The sequence below is a fragment of the Glycine max genome, chromosome 5 (genome assembly GCF_000004515.6).
Source record: "Glycine max cultivar Williams 82 chromosome 5, Glycine_max_v4.0, whole genome shotgun sequence".
Classification (NCBI taxonomy): Eukaryota; Viridiplantae; Streptophyta; class Magnoliopsida; order Fabales; family Fabaceae; genus Glycine; species Glycine max.
Window position 1 is genome coordinate 8,896,646 of NC_038241.2, and position 27,387 is coordinate 8,924,032.

The 27,387-nt window shown below is 34.5% G+C and overlaps 1 protein-coding gene across 4 annotated transcripts; it reads right to left on the reverse strand.

Moving 5' to 3' along the window:
* Positions 1–1,362: 1,362 nt before the first annotated feature.
* On the reverse strand, positions 1,363–14,800 carry LOC100796742 (cytochrome c1-2, heme protein, mitochondrial). 4 transcript variants are annotated; one of them, XM_006579632.3, is made up of 8 exons: positions 14,657–14,800; positions 13,410–13,477; positions 8,863–9,080; positions 2,735–3,014; positions 2,581–2,652; positions 1,960–2,076; positions 1,787–1,852; positions 1,363–1,704 (listed from the first exon to the last, which is right to left on the reverse strand). In XM_006579632.3, exons 2-8 carry the CDS (start codon positions 13,464–13,466, stop codon positions 1,588–1,590), a joined length of 927 nt encoding a protein of 308 aa, XP_006579695.1. In that variant the 5' UTR covers positions 13,467–13,477; positions 14,657–14,800; the 3' UTR covers positions 1,363–1,587. The 4 variants fall into 4 exon arrangements, with proteins under 4 accessions (XP_006579695.1, XP_003524488.1, XP_040871758.1 ...); XM_003524440.4 differs by having other exon boundaries at positions 8,863–9,077; positions 14,657–14,799; XM_041015824.1 differs by lacking the exon at positions 14,657–14,800 and adding an exon at positions 14,440–14,647 and having other exon boundaries at positions 8,863–9,077.
* Between the last annotated feature and the right edge of the window lie 12,587 nt (positions 14,801–27,387).

Sequence of the window (27,387 nt, forward strand, 5' to 3'; positions counted from 1 at the left end):
AGTGGGGAGCAAGAAATAATTTTAATTTGATTCAAAAAGATGTTTTTAGTTCTGATAAATTAATTATTATAGGATAAACTTATTATACATCTCCTATAATAGTGGTTCAAAAAGTCTTAAATATGTTAACTAATTAGTTAACCAAACGTTGATGATCACACAGTTCTAATTGAAGTAATGTGTGTGACACATCTCCCAAGCAATTAGTGATTATAGGATCACTTATTATATGCATCACTAATACTCTTTATTTCACAAACCAAAAATCATGAATAACAACTATAATTATCTAATATTTATCTAAGACATTTATTATTATTAACAAACAATATAATTAGTCAAGCAGCAATATAAACAAATAAAACAATCAATACGTATAAACATGCACACATACAACATAAACCCATAGACCCAAAAATTGGGATGTTGCTTGCCCTAATTAAAATTAATTTTAAAAGTTAAAACTGTTTTAATGTGGGATCCGATTTTGGTGTGATTTATAGAGACCAAGATGGAGCAGTTTTTGCAGTTGCATATCTCTTTTTAGTCCTTAACTGTTATGAAACACATAGCTAAAGCATTGACACTCAGGTGGTCCATGCAAACTGCCCTGGTACTATTAGATTATATATTGGCTTATATATATTTGCGGTTCCTGTAAATTAAAACTTTTCATTTTAAATTCCTTGTAACTTTATTTTTTTTTTAATTTTAGTCTTTGTAAATTTGTATTTTCTTTTAATTTTAATCCCTATAAGATTCTAATCTTTTTATTTATAGTTTCTATAAATTTACGTATACTAGATCCAACATTGAAAAAACACAAACATATCGAACTAAAGAAAAATATCTTACAAGGATTAAAATTAAAAAAATAAATTTACAGAAACCAAAAATAAATAAGATGTTAACTTCCAAGAACAAAAAGATATTTAAGTCCTATATATTTCTAAATGTCTAAATCATCTATAAAATGTGATGTACACAATTGTCAAGATAATATGTAATCACAAGACTCCGAACATTCTTCTGTTTCATAATATACCTTTGAATTTCTTGCATTCTTGTTTCATACGCCATGGTTCATTAAAGTTAGTATCTACGAGCATTCGTTGTAAATCAGAAAACGAGTGAACGACTATAACCATAAATATAAACCACCTTATGTAAAGGTATCCTTAAATATTGAGCCACGAGTATCATAACATAGCAATGATGTAAAATGAACCTTGTTTCCAATTTCCAAAAAGACCCTTTTGGCCTAGTCTCTTTCTTATAATAAGGTAACCAAAATAAACCCAAATCACAGGTCAATTACCGAATAATCCAGATTGAGGGGGAAAAAAAATAAGAGTACAGGGGTCCTGGAGAATGTAACAATACGTAGGTCTGAGAAGGAAGAAAAAGTGAAAATAATTATATCTCACATACACGGAGCAGCTTTATTTCTATCTCAAACAAAAATAGAACAAGCTTCAGTTACTCCTTCAATGAATTTGACATGAAGAGACAACTTTAGCATCTGACAAAATTATTGTCAACAATAATCTTTCCTGATGTAAAAAATGAAATGAAACTGGAAGGCAGCTAGTTGACAACATCAAGAACCAGCTTGCGAGACTTTAGAACGGACCACCTAAGCCGACGGTAATAGGCAGCTTGAAGTAATGCCAGTGATAGAACAAATATCCATTTGAATCCCATCTGCATATGGCAGCAATGTCCTTAGAAAATAAAGTATTTTCTTTATTGATCTGGTGGAAAAAGGATAATAAAGGAAACAAACCAGTTTTCTCTCTTCCATCTCAGGTTCCGCAGCCCAAGTCAGGAATGATACAATGTCTTTACCCATCTGTAGCAAAATATAACCAAAAAATTATTTCGTATAATTCTTCCAAAGTTCATAGATAATCCATGTGATGAGATTTACTGAAACCATTCCTCAACAAACAAAAGTACCTGAGATTCTGTAGCAGGGGTACCATCTTCATATTCAACAGCACCATCATTAAGCATTTTAGGCATAGCAATAGCCCCGCCAGGAAAATAAGGATTATAGTGCAGTCCTTCTCTAATCTACATTATTATTTAGAGAACCATAATCAAAATTTTCACTTTAAGTGCAATATATTTAGATTTGTTGAGAACTAGAAAGTTGAGAAAGTATAATTAAGTTCATCACCCTTTGTTAATATCTATATAGAAGCTTGACTGACAACTGGAGTCACATATAGGTACAAAGCAACAATGATGTTAAAACATTGAGGAACTCTGTTTCACCTAGGAATGACCTTACCTCATATTTAGTAAGAAAATTATGTGCAAAAAATTCATGCATTATTTAAGGCTCTTAACAATCCCCAACCCACCATGTTTGAGATATTATTATTTGACAGTTATTGACTGTGCTTGTACAAATTTCAAAGCCACACAACAGATTTTACAACATGGCTAGTTTTGGTTCTGAACCACCACCCATCACGTAGTCTAGCAATTGACATATAAGACAACTTTGGTAGAATGTGCAAAAGTTACAGCAATAAGCATAATAATTAAAAATGTTAATAGACAACAATTTACCGAAACACCAGCAGGAGGGTCACGATAACCAGTTAGAAGTGCAAACACATAGTTCTGACCATTGTGACGAGCCTGAAACATTAAGGGTAAAATTATTTATGATATAAAAGCAAAAGAAAATCTAAAGACGTTACTAGCAGACTACACTCATTACTTTGGTAACAAGACTTAGATCTGGAGGATAGGCTCCTCCATTAGCAAACCTAGCTGCTGCTTCATTTGCATATGGCTGGGGAAAGCGATCACTGAGTTTACCAGGGCGTGTAAACATCTCACCCTCATCATTAGGGCCATCAACCACCTCAATCTCAGCTGCCATAGCCTTTACCTCTTCTTCTGTATAAGCAACACCAACCAAATCACGGTATGATATCAAAGACATAGAATGACAAGAAGCACAGACTTCTTGATAAACTTGATGACCACGACGAATCCTGCTTATTCAAAATTGGTTAACTGTAAGACCTCAATTAGTATAAATAGTTATATAGCATTCATGTAAAAAAAAACAATTAATTTGAAATATGAGGGTGGCATAGAGCAGAATGAAGATTCACAATATTATGAATCCTGGCCCAGAAAAATGCCCTAAAAGAAAAAGGGAGGGATACTTTATTACAGAATTTGGAATTGCAACTATTTCTTTTAGAAAAGTACATTCTAAAAATCATTGTATGATATTTTTTAGATGAAATAATTTATGATAAATATTACTAAACATACCCGTACAAGATTTATTTTAAAGCATGTGAGATCACATGAAATGACAAAGCGAAGGGAAGATTGAATGACTGATTCAAGGGTCAGAAAAATGAAAACAAGGACAATATGACAAAAGCAAAGGAAAATAAGCATGTACCTAATTAATAACTACTTGTAATTTGATAGAAATGTGATTAGTGAAGTGGGGCCTAGGCCAAGGGTGTGGAGAGTTTATACTAGGAAAAAGACAAGGAATGAAAGATGATGACGTGGCTGTGAACGCATGAGAGTGGCTATAGATAGCTATTGTTGGAAGGGAATAATCAGGAAGGAATTCATTTAGGATTTGGTGGGGTCGCCTCTGGGTGATTTGGGAGCACTGCGTGCTTAGGAATTGGTTGCTATTACCAGTTTGTTATTTTTCTTTTATCTTCCTGTAATTGTGGATCTCACAGCAATACCATTGCAGTTTCATTACTCATATTACACTGTTATATCCATTTTATCACTATTTTTGTGCATTAAGACCCATCAATTGGTCCGACCTGCCGGATCAATCTCACACAATGAAGAAGATTGTAGATGTCAAGGAAGCCTAAGATGAGTGACCGAGTTGACGCTTTGGAGACACAAATGGGGAATGTGACAACAACGCTGCAAGAGCTCGCTCTCCAAGTGCAGCAACAAAGCTTGATTCTCGTAGAATTAAGCAAACAGATCGGAAAGAGAAGGGAGACTCAAGAGGAGGAAGCCTCTGCTGGTGACTCTGCACAGAGTGAATCTCGCCTCGTCGGGAAGAAGGTGAAGTTGCCTCTGTTTGATGGTGATGATCCTGTGGCTTGGATTACACGGGCCGAAATTTATTTCGATGTTCAGAATACATCGGATGATATGCGTGTGAAGTTGGCTCTCCTGAGCATGGAAGGTTCAACTATTCACCGGTTCAACCTGTTGATGGAGACTGAAGATGAGTTGTCATGGGAGAAGCTGAAGCGAGCGTTAATTGCACGTTATGGAGGACGTCGTCTGGAGAATTCGTTCGAGGAACTTTCGACGTTGAGGCAGAAAGGAAGTGTGGAGGAATTCGTCGAAGCTTTTGAGCTGTTGTCATCACAAGTTGGAAGGCTTCCTGAAGAACAATACCTGGGATATTTTATGAGTGGATTGAAACCTCAAATTCGGAGGAGGGTGCGTACTCTGAATCCTCGAAATAGGATGGAGATGATGAGAATTGCGAAAGATGTTGAAGAGGAATTGGAGGAAGATGACGATGGTGAGCGTCGTGAGGTGAAAAAAGGGGGGTACGAGCGTGTGGGCCAGAAGGATTGGGCCAGGTTATTAATGAGGAAAGGGGGATCTCAACCCAGGGATGCAACTCGTTCGTTTCAGTCGGGTGGGTCAAACCCGAGTCAGAAAACGGGTCCAAGTGGATCCAACACAAATTCAACTTCGTCTTTGGTTTCCTCAGCTCGCAAAAACGATGGGGGTCCGCGTTCTGGCACGATGGAGAGGTGGAAGGGAATACGAAGTATCCACAATGATGAATTCGAAGAGAGGAGAGCAAAGGGTCTTTGTTTCAAATGTGGGGGAAAATACCACCCTACATTGCATAAATGTCCAGAATGAGCTCTTAGGGTTCTAATCCTAGGAGAAGGTGAAACCATGACAAAGGAAGGGGAAATTGTAAGTATGGAGGATGTGACGGTGGAAAGTGAAGAAAAAGTGGAGGTGGAATGTAAACTGATGGGGGTATTGGGAAGCATGGGCGAGTCTCACACCATGAAGGTTGAAGGGAAGATACAGAATGTGGATTTATTGGTGTTGATTGATAGTGGTGCGAGCCACAATTTCATTTCTCCCAAAGTGACTACTGCTTTGGGTCTTGTCATCACACCTACAGCAGCTAAGAGTATCAAGCTTGGTGATGGTCATAAGGTGATAACAAATGGAGTGTGTAAAGGGGTCAATATGAAGATGGGGGGGGATTGAAGTGATTGTGGATGCGTTGGTGTTGGAGCTAGGGGGAATGGATATGGAGTTAGGAGTTGCCTGGTTAAGCACTCTTGGGAAGGTGATTATGGATTGGAAGGCCATGACTATGCAATTTTCTTATGAAAATGAGTTGGTGAAATTGCAAGGTCAAGGCAGTAAGGTGGTCAGACAATGTTATTTGAACTCCTATCTTGAGGATACTCATAGCAGAACTGAGCTGGGTTGGTGGTGGGTTCATCTACAGTCAATGGAAGCAACCAAGTCAGTGGTTCCCAAAGGCTTAAAACCTATACTAGAAGAATTCCAGGAAGTGTTTGGAAACAACATTCAGCTACCTCCTGAGAGGAGTCAGGTGCATCGGATTAAGCTTTTATCCTGATCATGGTGCCATTAATGTCAGACCCTACAGGTACCCTCATTACCAAAAAGAAGAAATTGAAAAGCAAGTGTCAGAACTGTTGAAAGCTGGAGTCATTCGGCCGAGTATGAGTTCATTTTCAAGTCCTGTGTTATTAGTCAAAAAGAAAGACAAGAGCCGGAGAATGTGTGTAGACTACAAGGCCTTAAATAAAGCTACAATACCAGATAAGTACCCAATCCCTATACTTGATGAGTTGTTAGATGAATTATATGGAGCTACTATGTTCTCTAAAATTGATCTAAAATCAGGATATCATCAAATTAGAGTGCATGAGGATGACATCCCTAAAACGGCGTTTAGAACACATAACAGCCACTATGAATATTTAGTAATGCCTTTTGGACTAATGAATGCCCCAACTACCTTCCAAGCCACCATGAATGACATTTTTCGGCCTTATTTGAGAAAGTTTGTCTCGGTATTCTTTGATGATATTCTGATTTACAATAAAGATATCGAGGAACACCAAATGCATTTGAGGATGGTTTTGTCTGTTTTAGTTGAGCATTGTTTTGTGGCAAATCAAGCAAAGTGTAGGTTTGGTTGTGCTCAAATTGATTATCTTGACCATATCATTTCTGGAGAAGGTGTGGCAGTGGACCCTGAAAAGGTGAAGTGTATTCTTGCATGGCCCACACCAAAGAATGTGAAGGGGGTACGTGGTTTTTTGGGTCTCACAGGGTATTATAGAAAGTTTATCCAGGATTATGGTAAAATAGCAAAACCTCTCACCGAATTGACTAAGACAATTTTTCTTGGGGAATAGAAGCTGTCAAGGCCTTTGAGGAGATGAAGAGGATCATGACTTCTCCCCCTGTGCTAATTCTTCCAAATTTTTATTTACCTTTTGAAGTTGAGTGTGATGCGGCTGGCAGAGGTATAGGTGTTGTTTTAATGCAGCAGAGACGACCTATTGCTTTCTTCAGTAAAGCTTTATCTGATGGGAATCTGGCAAAATCTGTCTATGAGAAGGAATTGATGGCCCTTGTGCTTTGTATTCAGCACTGAAGACATTATTTATTGGGCAGAGAATTTATTGTGCACACAGATCATCAAAGCTTGAAGCATTTTTTACAACAGAGAGTTTCATCTCCAGATCAGGTGTTGATTGGCCAAACTGCTAGGCTATCAATTTGAAGTTAAGTACAAACCTGGCTTAGAGAATAGAGCCGCTAATGCTCTGTCCAGATGTCATGGTGAGGTAGAAATGAATTCTATTATTTCTTTTCCCTTGTGGGCTGATAGACAGAAACTTTTGGATGAAATAACTAATGACCCGTACATTCAAAAGTTACTGAAAGAAGTGCAGGAGTCTCCTGATGTTAGACCTGAGTTTCAGGTGAAACATGGAGTTTTACTTTATCATGGCAGGCTGGTGATTTCCCCCGAATCACCCTCTATTCCTTGGCTATTGGAAGAATTTCATAGTACTCCTGCTGGAGGGCACTCAGGTTTTCTGAGAACATACCGAAGACTGGCAGATTCCTTATATTGGGTGGGGATGCAGAGGAGTGTAAGGGATTATGTTAGATCTTGTGATGTTTGTCAGAGACAAAAATATAGTGTTACTACTCCTGGTGGTTTGTTACAGCCTCTACCTATTCCTAATGGTGTGTGGGAGGACTTGTCCTTAGACATTATCACTGGGTTGCCTAAGGCTAAGGGTTATGCGGCTGTGTTAGTGGTTGTGGATAGACTATCTAAGTATAGTCATTTTGTTTTACTCAAACATCCATATACTGCTAAGTCAATTGCTGAGCTCTTTGTTAAAGAAGTGGTGAGACTTCATGGAATTCCAAGTTCTATAATCAGTGATCCTTTATTTGTGAGTCATTTCTGGATGGAGCTGTTCAAGTTACAAGGTACTAAGCTGAAAATGAGTTCAGCATATCATCCGGAAACAGATGGTCAAACGGAGGTGGTTAACAGGTGTCTGGAAAGTTATCTATGGTGCTTTGCTTCTGATCATCCAAAGACTTGGTCATTGTGGGTCCCTTGGGCTGAGTTTTGGTACAACACTACCTTTCATGTGTCTATTGGGAAGACTCCGTTCGAGGTGGTATATGGGAGGCAACCTCCTGCATTGTTGAGATTTTTGTCTAATGAGACTAAGGTTGCTGCTGTGGCATTGGAGTTGAGTGAAAGAGATGAGGCTTTGAATCAACTCAAACTCCACTTGCTCAAAGCTCAGGAACAAATGACAAGGTATGCTAACAAGAAGAGGAGGGACTTGTGTTTTGAAGTTGGAGAATGGGTCTTTCTGAAACTTAGATCCCATAGACAACAATCAGTGGTAAAAAGAATTCATCAGAAACTCGCTGCAAGATTCTATGGACCTTTCCAGGTGGCGGATAAGATTGGCGAAGTAGCTTACAGGTTGAAACTTCCATCAGCATCTAGAATTCATCCAGTTTTTCATGTGTCATTACTTAAGCGAGCTGTTGGGAACTATCAGGTACAGGGAGAGTTACCTAAAGATTTGGAAGTGACTGAGGAGACTAATGCGTACCCAGACAAGGTGTTGGGTTCAAGAGTCATAATACAGGGGGGTAATGAGGTTCAGCAGACCTTGATACAATGGAAAAATAAAGCTTTAGAGGATGTGACATGGGAGGATAATGAAGTCTTGCATTGTCAGTTTGCAGAATTTTGCCTTGAGGACAAGGCATTGTCTAAGGAGGTGGGAGTTGATAGAAATGTGATTAGTGAAGTGGGGCCTAGGCCAAGGGTGTGGAGAGTTTATACTAGGAAAAAGACAAAAGGAATGAAAGATGATGACGTGGCTGTGAACGCATGAGAGTGGCTATAGATAGCTATTGCTGGAAGGGAATAATCAGGAAGGAATTCAGTTAGGATTTGGTGGGGTCGCCTCTAGGTGATTTGGGAGCACTGCGTGCTTAGGAATTGGTTGCTATTACCAGTTTGTTATTTTTCTTTTATCTTCCTGTAATTGTGGATCTCACAGCAATACCATTGCTGTTTCATTACTCATATTACACTGTTATATCCATTTTATCACTATTTTTGTGCATTAAGACCCATCATAATTCACCTTTAAAATTCAACAGGGACTAGTTTGACTGAACATAGTTGCTAACTTCGCAAATCATATTGTTGAGCAAGAAAAATAGAAAGGAAAATGTAGAGAAATTTCAGGTCAAACTCACGAAGCATGATCATATGAACTAAGGATGCCCTTATGAGGCCATGGATAGCTAGGACATGCCAGGCCATGCTCAGCTTCATCAGCAAATGCTGTTGTTGCAAAACCTAGAAACCCTGAGACACCAGCTCCAACTAATGCAAGCACTCTTAAGGAGTTGTTGCCAATAGAGTCAGCACCATCTTTCTTTGTGATAATGAATGACTTAAAAGAAGAATTCTGCTATAAGTATAAAGTAGCTATTAGTAAACAACACAATTGTACCATGGAAGGCACAATGTTATGAAGTCGAAAACATCATGTACATTGTGTGTGTGTGTGTGTGTGTGTGAGAGAGAGAGAGAGAGAGAGAAACTCAAATGAATTGAAATTTAAGCAACATAACAAAAGATCGAGAGATTTAAATTGATAACCAATATTTGTATAACCGTGCATACAAATTGATTATTACTTATTTGGACCCAAGTCCTCAGCAGTCCTATTAAGAGGGAGGAATTAAACCTAAGACATGGACAAGTCCATCCAAAGTACTTCTAAGATAAGTATTCTTTACACTACCTTTGTTCCTATTTATAAGACCCAATTACCTAATTCATCAAGATTAAGAAAAGTAATTAGTTTAGGTGATAGCAATAAATTTGTCCTAAATTTATATACTTTTCCAAAAACACCATTGTCATTAATGCTGCTCTCTCTTCTAAATGCATGTTAATATAACATCTCTATTATTTAATTAGGGGTATTTTCAGTCTAAAAATAATTAATGCATGAGACAATATGGATTGGGTCTTATTTAAAGGAACAAGCAAGTTTAAAAAGTCGGGTCTTATAAATAGGAAAGGAGGTAGCATCATAAAATATAATTGATGAGAACCAGCATAATTGAATGTCATATTGCATGCAATTGGGATTTAATTTTGATTGACTGATAGTGCCAATGTCATATGATGCCACCTAACAGTTAAAAGATTTTCCTGTAAATGAAAAATCTCAATTGCTACAATAAATGCACTTTTCTTGTTTACCAGTAGTGTAAAAAGTTTTGCATTAACATACGGATGAAGTATAAACTCATAATATAATTTTGAATTCAGTAGTTGTTTAACAGTGAGTAGAAAACAATTTAAATTCAAGAGCCTTTAAAGATTAAGGTATAAAATAGTAAGCAAAATGAAATTGCAAAAGTATGATATGCTGGTAAAAAAGCTACACCAGGATATAAACTGGTGACATGGTAAAGACATGCAATGCAACACTAATGCTAGGGAGATATGTAAAAGTAGAAAAAAACCAGTCTAAATTTCAGAAACATCAGTTTTAGCACAATCTCATTCTTGACCCATGACATAAAAAATTCGATGAAGTTATATGTTTGACGCTATCAGCATAACAAAATAATTCTCTTTTGCAAGGACCTGGGGTCAGGTGATCAGCTATGTAAGGTTTGGAAGGATAAGAAGCACAGCAAAGGCAAAAGTAGGTCAAGTGAAACTCATTAAAAAAGAAGAGAAGGTGTAAAAAGCTTTGGTAATTATGCAAGATATCATGAAAAAATGGATGACTTATTTCTACAAGCTACTCAATGAAGGGGATGCGACAATAACAAATATTGAGAGTTAATCACTATTCACTAAAGAACATAGTCATAATTATACATTTTACACAGAATTCAAGAATTTCAAGAAAAGAACAGGCTAGAGAAAGATAAACAATGGTAAAACAATTGAACCAGATAATATTCTTATTCAAACTTGAATTTTTAAGGGGGAAGGGTATAACATAGCTTAGTAACTTGTTCAATGAGACAGAGATCAAGAAACCACTAGATGAGCAGAACAGGAACAATTTGATACCTATTTATAAGAATAAAAGGGGATGTACAAAAAATTGTGCAAACTACACAAGGATTGAGCTCACAAGCCACACTGTAAGACTTTGGTAAAGAATGTATAAAAACTGAGAATCAAGGGTGACGTGGTTGTGGTGGTGACCATCGCAACTGAGATGTTTTGAATATTAAAAAAAAAAACAATGTACTTGACACCAAAAGGCTCCTCACTATGAGAAGGTATGGGTGAGGATCATTGTACTCAGTCTTACCCTTTCATATGCAAAGAGACTGTTTTTACTTTTGAACCCATGACCAACTGGTTATCAAGGCACAACTTTACACTGCCCAAGGCTCACCCTCCCTTGGTAGAGAATGAGTAAACTAGGCCAAGAGAGTATACTAGAGGACCAATTTTATTTTTATGCCAAAGAGATCAATCAAGGAGGCTATATATCAGTCTTCAAAGAAAAGAAAAGGGAGGCTATATATCTATTGCTTGATTTCATTGGAGATTCAAAAGGAAACAAAAGGATTTTCACAAATTCGTTTTTTGAGGACAAAAGGAAATATAGATTAATGTAAATTTACATAAACTTGCAAGTTGAGAAGTGAGACAGCGATTCAAGTAAAAAAAAAGTTATCTATGGCCCCAATTGACCCAAAACAACGCTGATTTGAGTGCTCATTCATTACACATTACATGCACTATTGTAGCTAAAAATAATGTAAAACATAATTTGAGAGCTCAATCACACAAATTGATCAAAAGGCTCTCATCCTCATCTGTTTTCTGCAAATCATTCAAAGCTCAGACACTGCATAGAGTTTTGTTTCCGTTAAGTCCAGAATTATGAAACCAGCATATCAAGACATAAACCCACTGTCCATCATGCTGCAACGATGTCTGTAAACCCAACATTCATCATGAAGGAGTGACAACATTTGTAAAATAGAGGATTTTGGTTTTGCACGACATGACGGAGAGAAATCAAAGTTAAGTTCTGTTCAAACTCGAGTTCTGTTTGTGTTCTGTTATTTTAATCAGCTGCAGGGCTGTTCCTCTGTTCTTTTCACTTGTTATTAAAACTTAAAAGGAGTACATACTACATACATAAACTGAGTAAGATATTGGAGGTGAGAGGATATGGACTAAGGTATTGTGCTTTGACAAGCAATATTTTTTGGATGAGCACCATTATTTCCTTCTAGGAAGTATTCTATGTTGCAAAACATAATACAACTATAGTTGATGGAGTTTTGATAAACATTATGGATAACTGTTTTACCTTATTTTTATGAGGTAAACACTTACCATTTATGAGTCACATTACAAATGCTCTGTGGGATTATGTAAACTCTCGAGTTAGAAAACCTTGTTAGTGAATATGAGAATGCTCAGGAAGATGATGGAAGATACAAGAAAATATAGGATTTGAACAAATATAACTAATTAAAAGATCATGTAACACTTATTGAGAGGTGACAAAAACTCACATAAGGTGGTTTGGTCACAAGAGAAGACCAATAGAGGCTTTTTTAGAAAAACAGATCAAATGGATCATAGTCAGATTATTTTAAATAAAAAAAACTTTACTACAAATGAAAAAAACTAGCATACCCTAGTACCAAAAGGCTCCTCACTTTGCGAAAGTATGGGGAAGGATCACTGTACATAGCCTTCCTCTTGCATATGCAAAGAGGCAATTTCCAGATTCAAGCCAGTGACCAACTGGTCACAAAGGGCAACTTTCCTGTTGCGTTAGGGCTCCACCTCACTTTACTACAAATGAATTAACATTAAATTAGGTTTTGATAGAACCTAACGACCCATGCAGCCAACCAAACCCACCTAATGGTTGGCTTAATCATTATTGGTGCTGCATATCATCAGCTAGCACATTGCAAGAGTTTTTTTTCTCTTTTTAAAATTTATCTTTGTCCATCTTCAAATGCTCATTTAAGACTTAGAAAGATCTGCAAGTTTGTCAACTACAAACATTTTAGGTTCAACTACAGATTGGCATGTTCAATGTAATAAATATGGTGCAGTCCAATCTATCTATGACTTAAATGAAATTGATAAATCTTTTACACATTAGCAGCAACGATTTGATGATCTAGATAAAAAAAAAAATTTAACAGAATCACCACATTAATCTAACATCAAACAGTATTGCTCAAATAAACAATTATAAGTAAAGATAAATGATCAGCTCTAACATAGAAAAACTAATGCTCCATATGCTTCATATTCATATAACAATTTCTTTTTTATTTTCCCAACCATCAACTTTCAGTCTAACGATCTCCATTTAAGTCCCTTGCTGCAAGGACCAGAAAAGTAAATATTCCAAAGATTGGCATGTTATCAACTAAAGATTGGCATGTTCGAAAACTTTGTATTCAACTATGCATAATCAAGCTATGGTACAGTCTATTCAATTACTCTTAAAAGAAATTGATAAATCTTTTACAAATTAGCAGCAATTATATGATGATATAGATAATCTTTTTCAATATTATTCTCACATTAATCTAGCTAAAATCTTCCAGAAAAACTAGTGTTCCCTAAGCCTCAAATTTGTATTACAATTTTTCTTTTTCTCAACCCCCAACTTTTGGTCTAAGGGTCTCCATTTTAAGTTTCATGCACCAAGGACCAGAAAAGCAAATATTTCAAAACATATAAACTTGTCATGAAGAGAGGGGCTAAAGCTTACAGGAGAATGAGATTGGAGTTTCCTCCTAAATAACTGCCGAATAACACCTCCAGCCATCTCAGTTCACACTACAATCATTCATATAAAATAGATTACAAAAGTAAATAAATACCTCCAACCAAGTATCATAGATATCATTCTACAAATATGCACAACAATAAGAAAGACAGCATCATCAAATAAGTGTGAATAGAGATAAGTAAAAATTTACCAACGGTTTCTACAATGACAAAACATGAAAATGAACCCAAAAATGAAAATTGCCAAGAAAAATGCTAGTAAGTTTTATATTTTAGAATTTAGATTATGGTAAGATGATCTATCAAGAAAATACTTTTGCCCCTGATTGAATAAACTTCTCCATAAGCACTTGTAGGCGAAAAAAAATAATAAGGTAAATGAATTAAGTTTCTCCCATAAGTCAAAATCAACTCATGCATATCAACTTTTGGAGAAGTTAGATAAGAGAACTTCTATAAAAGTTGAAGTAAATAAGTTGATTTTAATTCATTATAGAATCTTAATTCATTTTACCTTTTTTTTCTCTTCTCCTAATAGCATTTATGGAGAAGTCTATCCAAGCAAGGCTTCACACAATCTATAAATAGCCAGAGTCTAATTCTTGATGTAACACGTTGACAACAAGAACTTGGAACCAATAGACAAATGCACAAGTATGCAAACAAAGTCAGAGAGAATAATCTTAAAACCTCTGGCATAATTAACACACAATAAGTTCAACGGTTTTGAGGACATAACTTCTTAGTGCTGATTTTAAACAACTAAAAGTGGAAGGCTTTTATTGGGAGAGAAAACATGTATTACATCCAAAATACAAAAAATGTAATAAATTGTGTATTTGCAGGCGTTTTCAGCACCAACTACTACACACTCAAAAAAAAAGGAAAGAAAGAAAGACAGTGGCATAAACAGAAAATGCAGCATCTCAAAAACCCGCATCAGCAACACATTCAAATGAAATCTGAATAGGGCAGATAACTTTTTTCTGCAACAACATAAAGTAAAGAACCTCAGTAGAATCCAGAAAATGAAGCTTCGTGCGCCCAAATGGGAAGTAGCAGACAGAAAATATATGAGAAATTGGTAAACGTGCAAATAGGTACACAGAGATGAAGATTGAAAAACCCGTAATTAAGAAGTGGATCAATAATCTGAGACGCAGTGATAGCTAAACATCTAAAAATTAATAACGAAAAAATGAAGAGAAAGGGGAAAAAAGGACTTACGAAATGGAGGGTCGATTGGGAACTGAGGATCTAATGAAGAATAAGGAGAAAGTGAAGGTAAGAGAGAGAAGCTGCAGAAACAAGCCGAAGATTTGGGAGACAAACGCTTCTAATTGTTGCAGCCACGAGAATTGCTCTGGGCTCTTGGGCCTTACTGATGGGCCTTCTTACGTTTTTATTTGACAATTTTTTTGGAACATGCTATTACACAGCCTCTCCAATCTCTTTGACAATTTTAATTTTTTAGATAGATTTCTCATTCTTATATCTTTTTTCAAATTACACTAGTTTGTAAAAATTTCCCAATATACGTCACATTTCTATGTTCATTGAGAAGTCGGGTTTGACCACCCCCGACTTCTGTATGGGCCTCTTTCTTTTTTCAATTTATATGATTAAATTTTTTTAATTTAAATTATTGAAATAATATAAATAAAAATTAAAAATTGTAATAATAAAAATTATTAAAATTGTCTAATAATATATTTGCTTTATTAAAAAAATTAATTTTTTTTTAAATTATTATTTTCTCCAATTTTTTATTAAAATAATTTTTATAATTTTTTAAGAGATATATATAGATAAAGAAAAATCAAAAAAATTGAAAAAATTATAGTATAACTTTTTAGTTACATGTATATATATTTTAAGTTAAATTTATGTGTTGTTAAAATTTTTGTTTTCTTATGTACATTAATTAAAGAATGAGAAAATTAGTTAGTAGTATTGAAACAAATTGAAAAACACAAGGAATAAATAATTAATACACATAAAATTAAACAGTTGTGACTGAGATGATAAACGAGAATAATGAAACATACTAAAAATACAATTGCAACATAAATATGACGAAACTAATGATAGTCTAAAAGATGTTGTGCAAGAGACATGTCTTGTTGCAGTTGGATTATTGGTTTTGCTAAAAATAGCTAAAATTTCTATTGGGCAGAATCGTTTCCAGTAGTTGGATTGTACTAACACATTTAGCACGTCTTCGTCATTTTTCAATTTTGTTATTTCATATTCGATTAAATTTTCTGAATACTTAGCATGACTTGGTTGTCGAAAGAACAATCGTATGACCAATTGTGATTCCTGAATTCCATAAGGGAGGAACCTCATAGGTGCAACTTGCTTGATTAAATCCTTGAGTTTGTTCATGCTACATCCTGAAGGAATATCAAATCTTATTGGATTTATTCTAGTGAAGGAGTAACCCAAAAACCCACTATGGCGTGGTATGTTCCACTTCCGGTTGTATCATGAGTAGGAGTGATATTGGACTGAAGCAGGTTGAGTATATCATCCAGTGTTCTATGGATGGTACATAATAATTTTATATGGCCAACACACGAGTATTGCTCATTGCACATTAACATTGTGTAAACATCATCATCATTTTTCAATTGTAGAGATTGAAAAAAATATTGTTGACTTGCATCCATGAATGGTTGTCGGTAGTAGATTTCATCCATTAATTGATCGTTGGTTAGCTGAAGGGTGTTGTGCATTCTACTCTTGAGTGTATCAAAAGAACAATCATTAGGAAATCGCATTGTTGTTGGAGTGAGACTTTGAAAATAAACACAAGTTTGGTTATAAGTTATTGATCCATTTGAAAAAATGAAGGCTAATCTCGAGTTAGCAAAGGTTTGGCTGCTTGTTTCTCCCAAAAATGACATAGTAATAAGATTGAATTTGGTTTATGAAGGTATGTTGTGTGAAATTGTGCGTTTGTATTGAGGATGTTTTGTGTTATGTATAGTTGTATGCATTTTGCGCCGTTGATGTGTATTGGAATCTGATAAGGTTAGAATTGTATTCTTGCTAAAGGCTTCTCTGAAATCCAATTGTTGGTGAGACATTTAAGTTTTTTAGAGAGTGTGCAAATTGTAGAGTGTGTCACGAATATTTTTTTTTTTTTGGATTCTTTGACTTTCAAACTATGGAAAAAGTGTGTCATGAATATCATTAATGTGTTGAACATAATTTTAAAAATATGCAAAACATGGGCACTTAAGCATAGTTCCAAGGATCTAAAGCATAATTTTTTCGATTTTGTGCTCCTATTTTGAGGTGGTTGTTCATGGAATTGGCGCACGATATATTTTTTTTGGATTCTTTGACGTTCAAAATATGGAAAAAGTGTGTCACGAATATCATTAATGTGTTGGACATAATTTTAAAAAAATGCAGAACATGAGCACTTAAGCATAGTTGCAAGGGTCCAAATCATAGTTTTTTTTTATTTTGTACTTCTATTTTGAGGTGGTTGTCCATGGAACTGGTACATGATATTTTTTTTCTTGGATTCTTTGATGTTCAAGCTATGGAAAAAGTGTGTCACAAAGATCATTAATGTGTTGGACATAATTTTTAAAAAATGCAGAACATGGGCACTTAAGCATAGTTGAAGGGTCTAAATCATAGTTTTTTTTTATTTTGTGCTTCTATTTTGAGGTGGTTGTTCATAGAACTGGTATACGATATATATATATATATATTTTTAATTCTTTGATATTAAAAAATTTCATAAGATGACCACTTAAACATTGTTTTAAGGGTGACAAGCATACTTTCTTTTTTTATTTTTTACTCTTAATTTGAGGTCTTACTTGATGAAACCGTTACAAGGGTACTTAAACATATTTGATCTCATTATCACAACATTTTATATTTCAATGACCAAGATGATGACTAGTCCCACAGGGCGGTGGACGTCGATTATGTCACAAATTTCTTATTTCCTGTATGACTGGTTCTCCCACGTCATGATGATGTTGTTGTTCTATGTCAATATACTCAATGTGGGTTGTTGCAGTTGAAGAACTTTGTTCCTGTTCTCCAAACAAATGTGGTGCATCGAACTATTGGAAAGAAGCTAAATATGATGTTGTAGAATTTGGTGTATTCAAATCGACACCAAATAAATTGACCATCCATTCATGGCTGGTTGCGCTGATTGACTCGCCAGTCTGGCCAAAAGTTTGATAAACATGTGAAGGAGTACAATACATTGATTGAGGATGCAAACTGTGTTTGTTCAACACTTATCCTTGCAACATTATGGGTAATTGTTGTGCGTGGATCATTTAGTTGTTGTGCAACAAACAAGAACAAAATAGTATTTTTCCTATACCATTCCATGTACGCTGGTGTATGTGTCACTATTCCTTCAACCCATTGCCCAGTCAAAACATTAATGCGTTTGTTTTTCCAGATATTAATCCACTCCGCATGATATTTCATCCAATCATTATAATGATTGCCTTGCATGTCAATTTGGTGAAGTCGATCAAGATTCATGGGATCAACAGGAATGTCTTGTTGTAGTCCAAATTGTAGCTTGACCCAGTTTGTTTGATGTCATTCCACAATCGGAAAACAAATAATTGCAGTACATGCAAACCAAATCTCCATGTATCTGTATGCATGTCTTGGTAGGAGTTCTTCAAATCTTCTATATGAGACCCATGAAAACTGAAATATATGCTAACAATGCAACATTAGTAAATGTTAATATGTACATATTGATGGTGCAGTTCATGATAGTATTATACCTCATGGTTCTCCATATGCTTTATACGAGATCTATATCCGACCAAATCACCATGAGGTGTGGCCCTATATTCTAATCTACCACCACTCCATTTGAAATGTAAAACATACAAAACAAGTATTCATTGTAATGTTATAATACGCGTCATTGAAATTAAAATTTAGATTTCGCTATATGTAAATAACCTTTTAGCCAGTTGATAAGTTGTTTCAAGTCGTGGGGCTCTTGGTGCAATAAAAGGCATGCGGTACCTACTCAAGTTAATGACCTAAGTTGGACTGACATGGAGCAGAAGTTGGACAATTCCCTAAAATTAGAATGAATAATTTAACATATTTTGTTATTGTATTATGTTTAAGTTTTTCTCAGTCTTTATTATGTAGTTGTAGTTGTTGCATGATTTGAAGTTGTTATTTTCAATTTACTTCAGTAATAATAGCCTACACATGCATGATTTCAGAGATGCAGAGCAATGTCGTACCTAACTCTCACATGCACCAACAACCCCATTAATGTGTGGTGTTGAACACTGTTCACTCACGTGCGTACGATTACCCCATTAACGTGGTTCTCAACAATCCGAGTGAGTTCGGCGCGCGATGTGGAACACTACGGTCAACACTCATGATGCAACGATGTTGCACACTATTCACTCACATGCGTACACTGTTCTGCAGCTACACAGTATTCACTCACATGAACTGAATATCCTACCTATGTCTCTCATCTAACTCTCCTACCTAAATTTGCCACCTATCCCTTCCACCTAACTCTCCTACCTAACTTTTCCACCTACTCCTCCCACCTAACCTTCCTACCTAACCCTCATAACTAACTTTGCCACCTAACCTTCCAATCTAACCCTCCTACCTAACTTTGCCACCTAACTCTCTACTAAACTTTCTCAGCCTATATATAATCTCACCATTTGACAACATATCACACACAATAACATTCTCAGAAAACAAAACTCGATTTGTAACTCTCACAGTATTTCCACTCATATCCCACAAGCACCACCATGGCTCCACCTAAAGAAATTGTGACTGTCATTGATTACTATGGTCACATAGTAGACGACCCAGTTCTGGGATCGGTGTACACATGTGCAAACCCAATATTTATTTACATTAGTCGTTCTATTACGTTAACACAATTGATTTGAAAAATTAACAATCTTCTCCCTACTCGAGCAACTGAAAAAGTTACTTAATTGTTATTTTGTGTCCCTGTTTCATTTTATCAGGGTCAAACATGTTATATTTCAGCACAACTACTCGACAATGACGATCTCAGAGGCGCGATGGAAACAATTCTCCAGAATCCATAATTGAATTCTGCCAAATTCTATGTTGTTACTGACCTTATTCCTCAACCACAACCATCATCTCCACAACCATCATGTCCACAACTACAATTACCGCCTTCACAACAATTACCGTACAAAAACCTGGACCTCAATGATCCAATCTATTCATACAACAACCTTGAAACACAAGATGCCTTTGACATTTATACTTCATACACACAACTATTATCCGAAAATGATTTTTTTTTATGCCCAACAAACCTACTTTGACCAACAAAACCATCATTCATCCCCCTTTATGTCACCCTCACAACAACCACAAACACAAACATCAAACCGAAATGAACATCTCATCACTAACGAAGATCCCATTATACGATTTCATGAGGAAAACATGGATGATTTTAGTGAGGATGAAGATCAACAGTTCTTTGATCACATCAATCACCAAAGCGATGACGAGGGTGTTGGCAGACCAACGACACCTCTGTCACCTCCGTTGCAATATCACCAACCTAGGTGTCCAGTCAACTTAAACTTTGACCACCTATCACACTATATTGATCGACACCATTTCGTTCAGCAACAACATAATGTACAACCACCAACCAGTTCACTCGAGGTTGGCATGACCTTTGATGAAAAAACACAATGCATTTGAGCAGTCAAAGAATACAACATTAGAAATTATTTTGATTGCAGAACAATTTATTCTAACCAGAGAAGGCTAAACTTTGTGTGTAGATCACATGAAAATGGTAGTACATGGAGTTTCGGCGCATGCAATTCAAAGAGGCATAAGAAATGGATTATCAAGAGTATCAGAGGTCATCACACTTGTCTTATGCCAATGCTTAGACAAGATCTTCAGAAAATCTACAAACACGTCGTAACACAGATCATCCAACCAATTGTCAAAACAAACCCAACAGTCTTCATAAAAAAATTCATGAATTATACCCCATCCTACAAAAAGACATGGTTAGCAAAGCAAAGAGTGTTGGAGATGATTCATGGAAATTGGAAAGAATCATATGCCAAGCTGTCAAAACTTTTGAGAGCTTTGCAATTTTGTGTTCCCAAGACTGTGGTCGTTGCTCAAACAGAATCCGTGTTTGAGGGAGGAAAAACCATACCGGGCAAAAGAATGCTTAAACGTGTCTTTTGGTCATTTGGTCCTTGCATTAATGGGTTTGCATATCGCAAACCCACAGTACAAGTAGATGGTACATGGCCTTACGGGAAGTATACTGCCACATTATCGATAGCTACAACACAAGATGGAGTTAACCATATTTGTGAATGTATATCATGCAGGTTTCGATGATGCCAAAGTATTACCCAAAGATGGTTGTCATCATCAAAAAGGGGGAGAATATGAATGAATATCATACAGGTTTTGGTGATGCCAAAAAGGTTACTTGATGAGCATGGATTGAATCAAGTCAAAAGAACAAGATCAAGTAAATCTAAGATAAAAACTTAGTAAATTTGTTTAAAGAATCTCAATTTGATTGCTTTAGTTTGGCCTCAACATCTTTAGTATCATACACTCTTTTATCAAAGGCTAAATCAGTTCAAAAAGATATTTTTGAATTGGTAATTGATTATCAGACTATGTAATCAATTACCAGAGAGTTTGTGAAGATATTTTTTACTAACGACACAAAATTGTTTGAATTTTGATCTGTGTAATCGATTACCAAATTCCTATAATCGATTACCAGTGAAGAGATTTCAAAAAACCTTTGAAAAGTCATGACTCTTCAGAAATATAACTGTGTAATCAATTACCAGAATCCTGTAATCGATTACCAGTGAGAAAACTTCATAAAAACTTTTTGAAAAGACACATCTCTTCAAACCATTTTGAAAAGGCACAATGGGCCTATATATGTGTGTCTGACTTCAAAAAGTAAGAGAGCGATGTTCTAAAAAAACTTAATTGTCAAATGCTCTCTAAACAACTATTGGCCAAATACTTGCAAATCAATTGAGTATTCTTCTAAGATCTTCAATTTGTATTATCATTTCTAAAAGAGAGAAATTCTTCTGTACATTCTAAAACATTGTTGTGATCAAGAGATTGTTTGTCTCTTGACTTGTGAGAATCCTGAACACAAGGGAGAGGGATCCCAAGGTGTGTTCAAAGTTTGTAAAGGATTTACAAAGATAGTGAAAAATCTCAAGTGGGTTGCTTGAGGACTGGACGTAGGCACAGGAAGTGGCTGAACCAGTATAAATTGAGTATGCAATTCTCTTTTCCCTTATCTCAATTATTTTATTGCAATTTACTATGTCTTGCGCATTTAAAAGAACATTATTAAATTGATTGTTTTTTTATGCATTCTGAGCCTATCATATATCATTTAAAAGGGGGTTAAAATTTGTTAGTGGGAAAATTTGTAAGACTTAATTCACCCCCTCTTAAGTTATTGAGGCCACTTGTCCAACAATATATTCCCGATTGCCTACGCCATTGTAGAAGGGGAGACAACTTCAGCTTGGGGGTTTCTCGTAAAGAATTTGAGAAGACATGTTATTCCGTAAATTAACATTTCTCTCATTTCAAATAAACACCCCTCGATTGTGCCTACAACAACCCAAGTAACTTATGGGTTTAGGACACATCCCATTTCTTCTGCCTGCGCCATATTACACAAAATTTTCTTCGCGGTAACTCAAAAGACAAACATTTAAAGAAACCACTCTTGCTGGCTGGTGAGAATCTATTTTATTTCTTCGTTAAACTTTACTTTCAATCAAATTTCATAACATAATAGATTGATTGAATATTTACAGGTTTCGCATAAACGGAGAAGATGCACTTGTGACATCTTGGGGTATCCGTGCCAATAAGCCAAGTGCAGCTAAATGGCTTGATCAACTACCCAAACAAAATTGGGTACAATGCTTCGATAAGGGAAAATGTTAAGGACATATGACTACAAATTTGTCTGAGTCTATTAATTCCATGTTAAAAAAACAGAAAACGTTTGTCGGTGTCATTGTTGGTTGAGGAGACGTACTTCAAGACCACATAACTCTTTGCTATTAGAGGCCAACAAACTTAGGCAATGATCAACTCCGACTCACAGTATTTTGAAGTCATCTCTGAGGCAATGAATAGAGGTCAACAAGAATCAAATACACACATTGTAAACGGCGAATTCGACAGATACAACCACACATTTATTGTAATAGAGATCCAATCCCCACTTCAAACACCCAGACCACCTGGAAGGTTTAAAGTAATGTTACAATCCCAAAAGTATGATTGTGGTGAATATCAGGCTAAATACTTACAGTGTTCTCACGTCATGGCTGCTTGTAAATCTGTCAATGTTGATCCCATGAGCTATGTGCCACCTCTATTCACTTTACAACACGTTTTGCACGTCTACGACAACTCCTTTGGTTTACTGCCACACGAATTAATGTGGCAAGAATATGAAGGAGATTAGTTGGGTCCTGATCCAAGGAGAAAGAGGACCGCAAAGGATCATCCGGTTTCAACTCGCATTCCTACTAGGATGGACGAAGACGAAAATGAACGGGAAAGTAGAAAAAAAAATGTGGAATATGCCAACAACATGGCTATAACAAAAACAATTGTCCCAGCATTCCTTCATCTTAAGTTTTTTCTTAGCCAAATGTAATTGTTTAAGTGTTTTATTTATAATGTAGTGTAATGTTCTTCTATAAATAAATTGTTAAACAAAAAGTATTATCATTTTTTTAAAAATCTAATGACATAAACAAAAAAATTATATTTAGTGATATAATAATATTAAAAGTTTTAATTTTTTTACTAAAGCAAATGTATTATTAGACAAAATTCATATTTAAAAAATATGTTCACCTACAAAATGTCTTATATAAATTAAATAATACAAGATTGTTGGATCAAGTGGCCTTGGAATAATTAAGAAGGGGAGGTTGAATTAATTATTAATGTGTCTTGACTAATTAAAATTTATCATTCTTAATATTACTAAATTCAATTAGGCTTTACTACTAAGTTATGAGAAGGTAAAGAACAGAAACAATAACTTAGACAAAAGTAAAGCGGAAATAAAAAGTCCACAGCGGAAAAGTAAAGAGTGTAGGGAAGAAGAAAGCAAACACAAGATTTATACTGGTTCGGCCACAACCCGTGCCTACGTCCAGTCCCCAAGCAACCCATGGTTCTTGAGATTTCCAATAACCTTGTAAAATCTTTTACAAGCAAAGAGCCACAAAGGATGTATCCTCCCTTGTTCTCTTTGAACAACCAAATAGATGTACCCTCTACTTAAAGCAAACCATAAAGGATGTACCCTCCCTTGTGTTCACTATTACAACCAAGAAGCTACCCGCTTCTTACACAGAATTCTCAGACGGTTAGTTCTTTGAATTTAGTGTTTGGACAAAGAATTCTCAGACGGTTAGTTCTTTGAATTCTTTTGGCAAGAGGGAGAAGGAATGAAGAAGAAGAATAACGCAAGTTTTTGGCCAATGAACTTTTCTTGATAAAGAAAGTATTGGAAAAAAAACTCTTAGAAAGATGTTGAGAAATGAATCATAAAGTTCTCTTTTTGAATGAAATGAATTTGTATTTGAAATTTGTGTCATAGTCACATATTTATAGTCATTTGATGACTTAAGTTAAAGTTTGTGACTCTTGGCAATTTCTTTAAAACTAGTGACTTTAAAAGTTGTGACTCTTTTGAAAACTAGTGACTTTGAAAGTTGTGACTCTTTTTGAAAACTAGTCACTTTAAAAGTTGTGACTCTTAAAAAATCTTCAGAAACTAGTCACTTTAAGAATTGTGACTTTTGGTAATTTATTTTTCAAAATAAGTCACTGGTAATCGATTACCATCATAGTGTAATCGATTACACATCAACAGATGTGACTCTTCATGTTTAAATTTAAAAATCAAAACGTTTAGAAACACTAGTAATCGATTACAAATATTGTGTAATCGATTACACAAGTTTGAAAATGTTTTATCACAAGTTGTGACTCTTGAAATTTGAAATCCAACGTTTAAAAACATTGGTAATCGATTACATGCCCATGGTAATTGATTACTACTTTGTAAAACAGTTATAAAACTGTTTGGGCTTCTGGTAATCGATTACTGTCTTATGGTAATCGATTACCAAAGAGTAAAAACTCTGGTAAAAGATTTTTCTTTGAAAAATTATTTTGGACATATTGTGTTATTCAATCTTTTCTTTTGAAAAAATCTTTTTATACTTATCTTGATGTTTTTCTTGAAATTCTTGCATATCTTGAGTCTTCTCTTGAATCTTGATTCTTGATTGAATGACTCTTTGATTCTTGAAACTTGTTTGACTCTTGATTCTTGACTTGAGTCTTTGGCATCATCAAAATAAACTTGGAAAGCTTTGCTTTCACAAAAATAAGTAATTACATTTAATAACATTATTTTCTTATTAAAAAAATATTTTAATAAAAAAAATATTTTTAAAATCAATTAAAAATATATTTATATAATATAATATTTGTATTATTTTAATAATTTAAATAAAAAAATTTAAACATATAAATTAATTTAAAAAAAATGAGGCCCGTATGGAAGTTGGGGTGGCCAAATCCGACTTCCCAGTGAACATAAAAATGTGGTGTACATTGCAAAAATTTTGACAAACTTGTGTAATTTGAAAAAAGATAGGAGAGAGAAGGTGTAGTTTGAGAAATTTACCTTATTTTTTATATCCTACTAATGTCACAATTTTATCTTAAATGTTTTTATAAGATATGATTAGCGTAACATAAATAGAAATTTAATAGTTCAAAAATATAATTTTTTATTTTTGAATTAAAAAATAAAAAATATTTTATTTAAAAAAAATTAAGCATGATTCATATAAAAGTTATGTAAATTAAATTTAAATAGAAATATCCAAAAGTCTCTAAACATAAAAAAAAACCCGTGATATGGAAAAAATTAATTGTTTCAATGTATTTGTCCTAGTGTATGTTTAGCCAAGTGATAGATGAATATAAATAAGGATTAACACAACATAAATAGAATATATAATAATTTAACAAAAATATACATTTTCTAATTTTAAACTAAAAAAACAAAGGATAATTTCATATAAAAAGAAATATAAACATCATTTATATAAAATTTTATATACATTAAATTTAAATATAAATATTTAAGAGTCTTTTGACATCAAAAAACCAATTATTATAGAAAAAATCATACCCAAATGAATTTGTCCTAGTGAATGCCCATGCAACAGACAAATATAAATATGAATTATCACAACATAAATATAATATATAACAGCTTAAAATAATAAATTTTGTAGTAAGAAAATATTATACTTTCAAATAAGGAAAATAAAAAAATATATATATGTTGATTTAATTTGATTTTCTTATGTAATTAAATATATATCAATTATTTAAAATAAATTTTAATTTTAATTGAACTAAAATCTTTCATAAAATGTTTATCCTCATAAATACAATGTAAAATTTTCTAATTATTATTATTAAAATCGTTCGTTCTCGTGTGTTATATAATATATATGTTTTTTTTCTGTAGGTTAAGTTCATATTTTTTCAATATTTCCTATGTTTTTAAATAATATATTCTATAAATATTTTAAGTAGTGAAAGAGACAAACATAAAAAAATATTTAAATTAAAATTATATAATTAAAATATTAAATTTGATTTCTAATAAATTGTTCAATTAAGTAAACTTTTTACTTTTATATATATATATATATATATATATATATATATATATATATATATATATATTATTAGAGATAAAATTCATTTAGTTAGTTATTAGAAGTTATTTGAGTAAATTAGTTGGTTACTCAAGTTATAGTTACTAGAAGTTATTTGAGTAAGTTAGTATTGGTTACTCAAGTTACTTATTTTTCTATTTTTGTATAAATACATCAACTTTGTAATACTTTGATGAATGAATGAATTGAATGAATCCTAAAACTACTTTTCATCTATCTTCCATTTCTTTCATTCCTAATATGGTATCAGAAGTTTTTGCTTCTGTGTCTCTTGCTTCCTATTGAAGCTATTTATGGTTCTGTCCGGTGGTGTGGATAGTGTTGTTAGCCTTCGCTTTGTGGCGCCGAGCCCTGAATCGAGGGGGCATGTAGCGAGTCCCATATCGGGTGGTTCATGAGGATGATTCAATTCTTATATAACTAGGTAGACCACCCCCTTATGAATCATTTTTTAAGGGGACCTTTCGGATGCCTGATTGGTTTTTTTTTTCTCTCATGGCCATGGATGCCATTGATGATTAAGTTTTTATATAACTGGGTAGGTCACCCCCTTATGCATCGTTTTTTTTAAGGGGACCTTTCGGATGCCTGGTTGGTTCTTTTTTTTCTCTTATGGCCATGGATGTCATTGATGATTAAGTTCTTGTATAACTGGGTAGGCCACACCCTTATACATCGGTTTTTTTAAGGGAACCTTTCGAATGCCTGATTGGTTCTTTTTTTTCTCTCATGGCCATGGATGTCATTGATGCTTAAGTTCTTATATAATTGGATAGACCACCCCCTTATGAATCATTTTTTAAGGGGACCTTTCGGATGTCTGGTTGATTCTTTTTTTCTCTCTCATGGCCATGGCTGCCATTGATGATTCTAACTCCTTCATCATTCTTCTGACAATCTTGGCATTACCTTAGTTTCTCATCCTTTCATCGTGTTCTCGGCAAAGGCTTAGTTGCTAATATGATGTGGTGTTGTGGATGAATTGGCGTGGAGCGGTTGCGGTGCTCGTTTATGCCACCGCATTGTGGTACCTCTTCGAGCGTGTCGGTTACAATTTCTTGTCCTTCGTCACCAAAG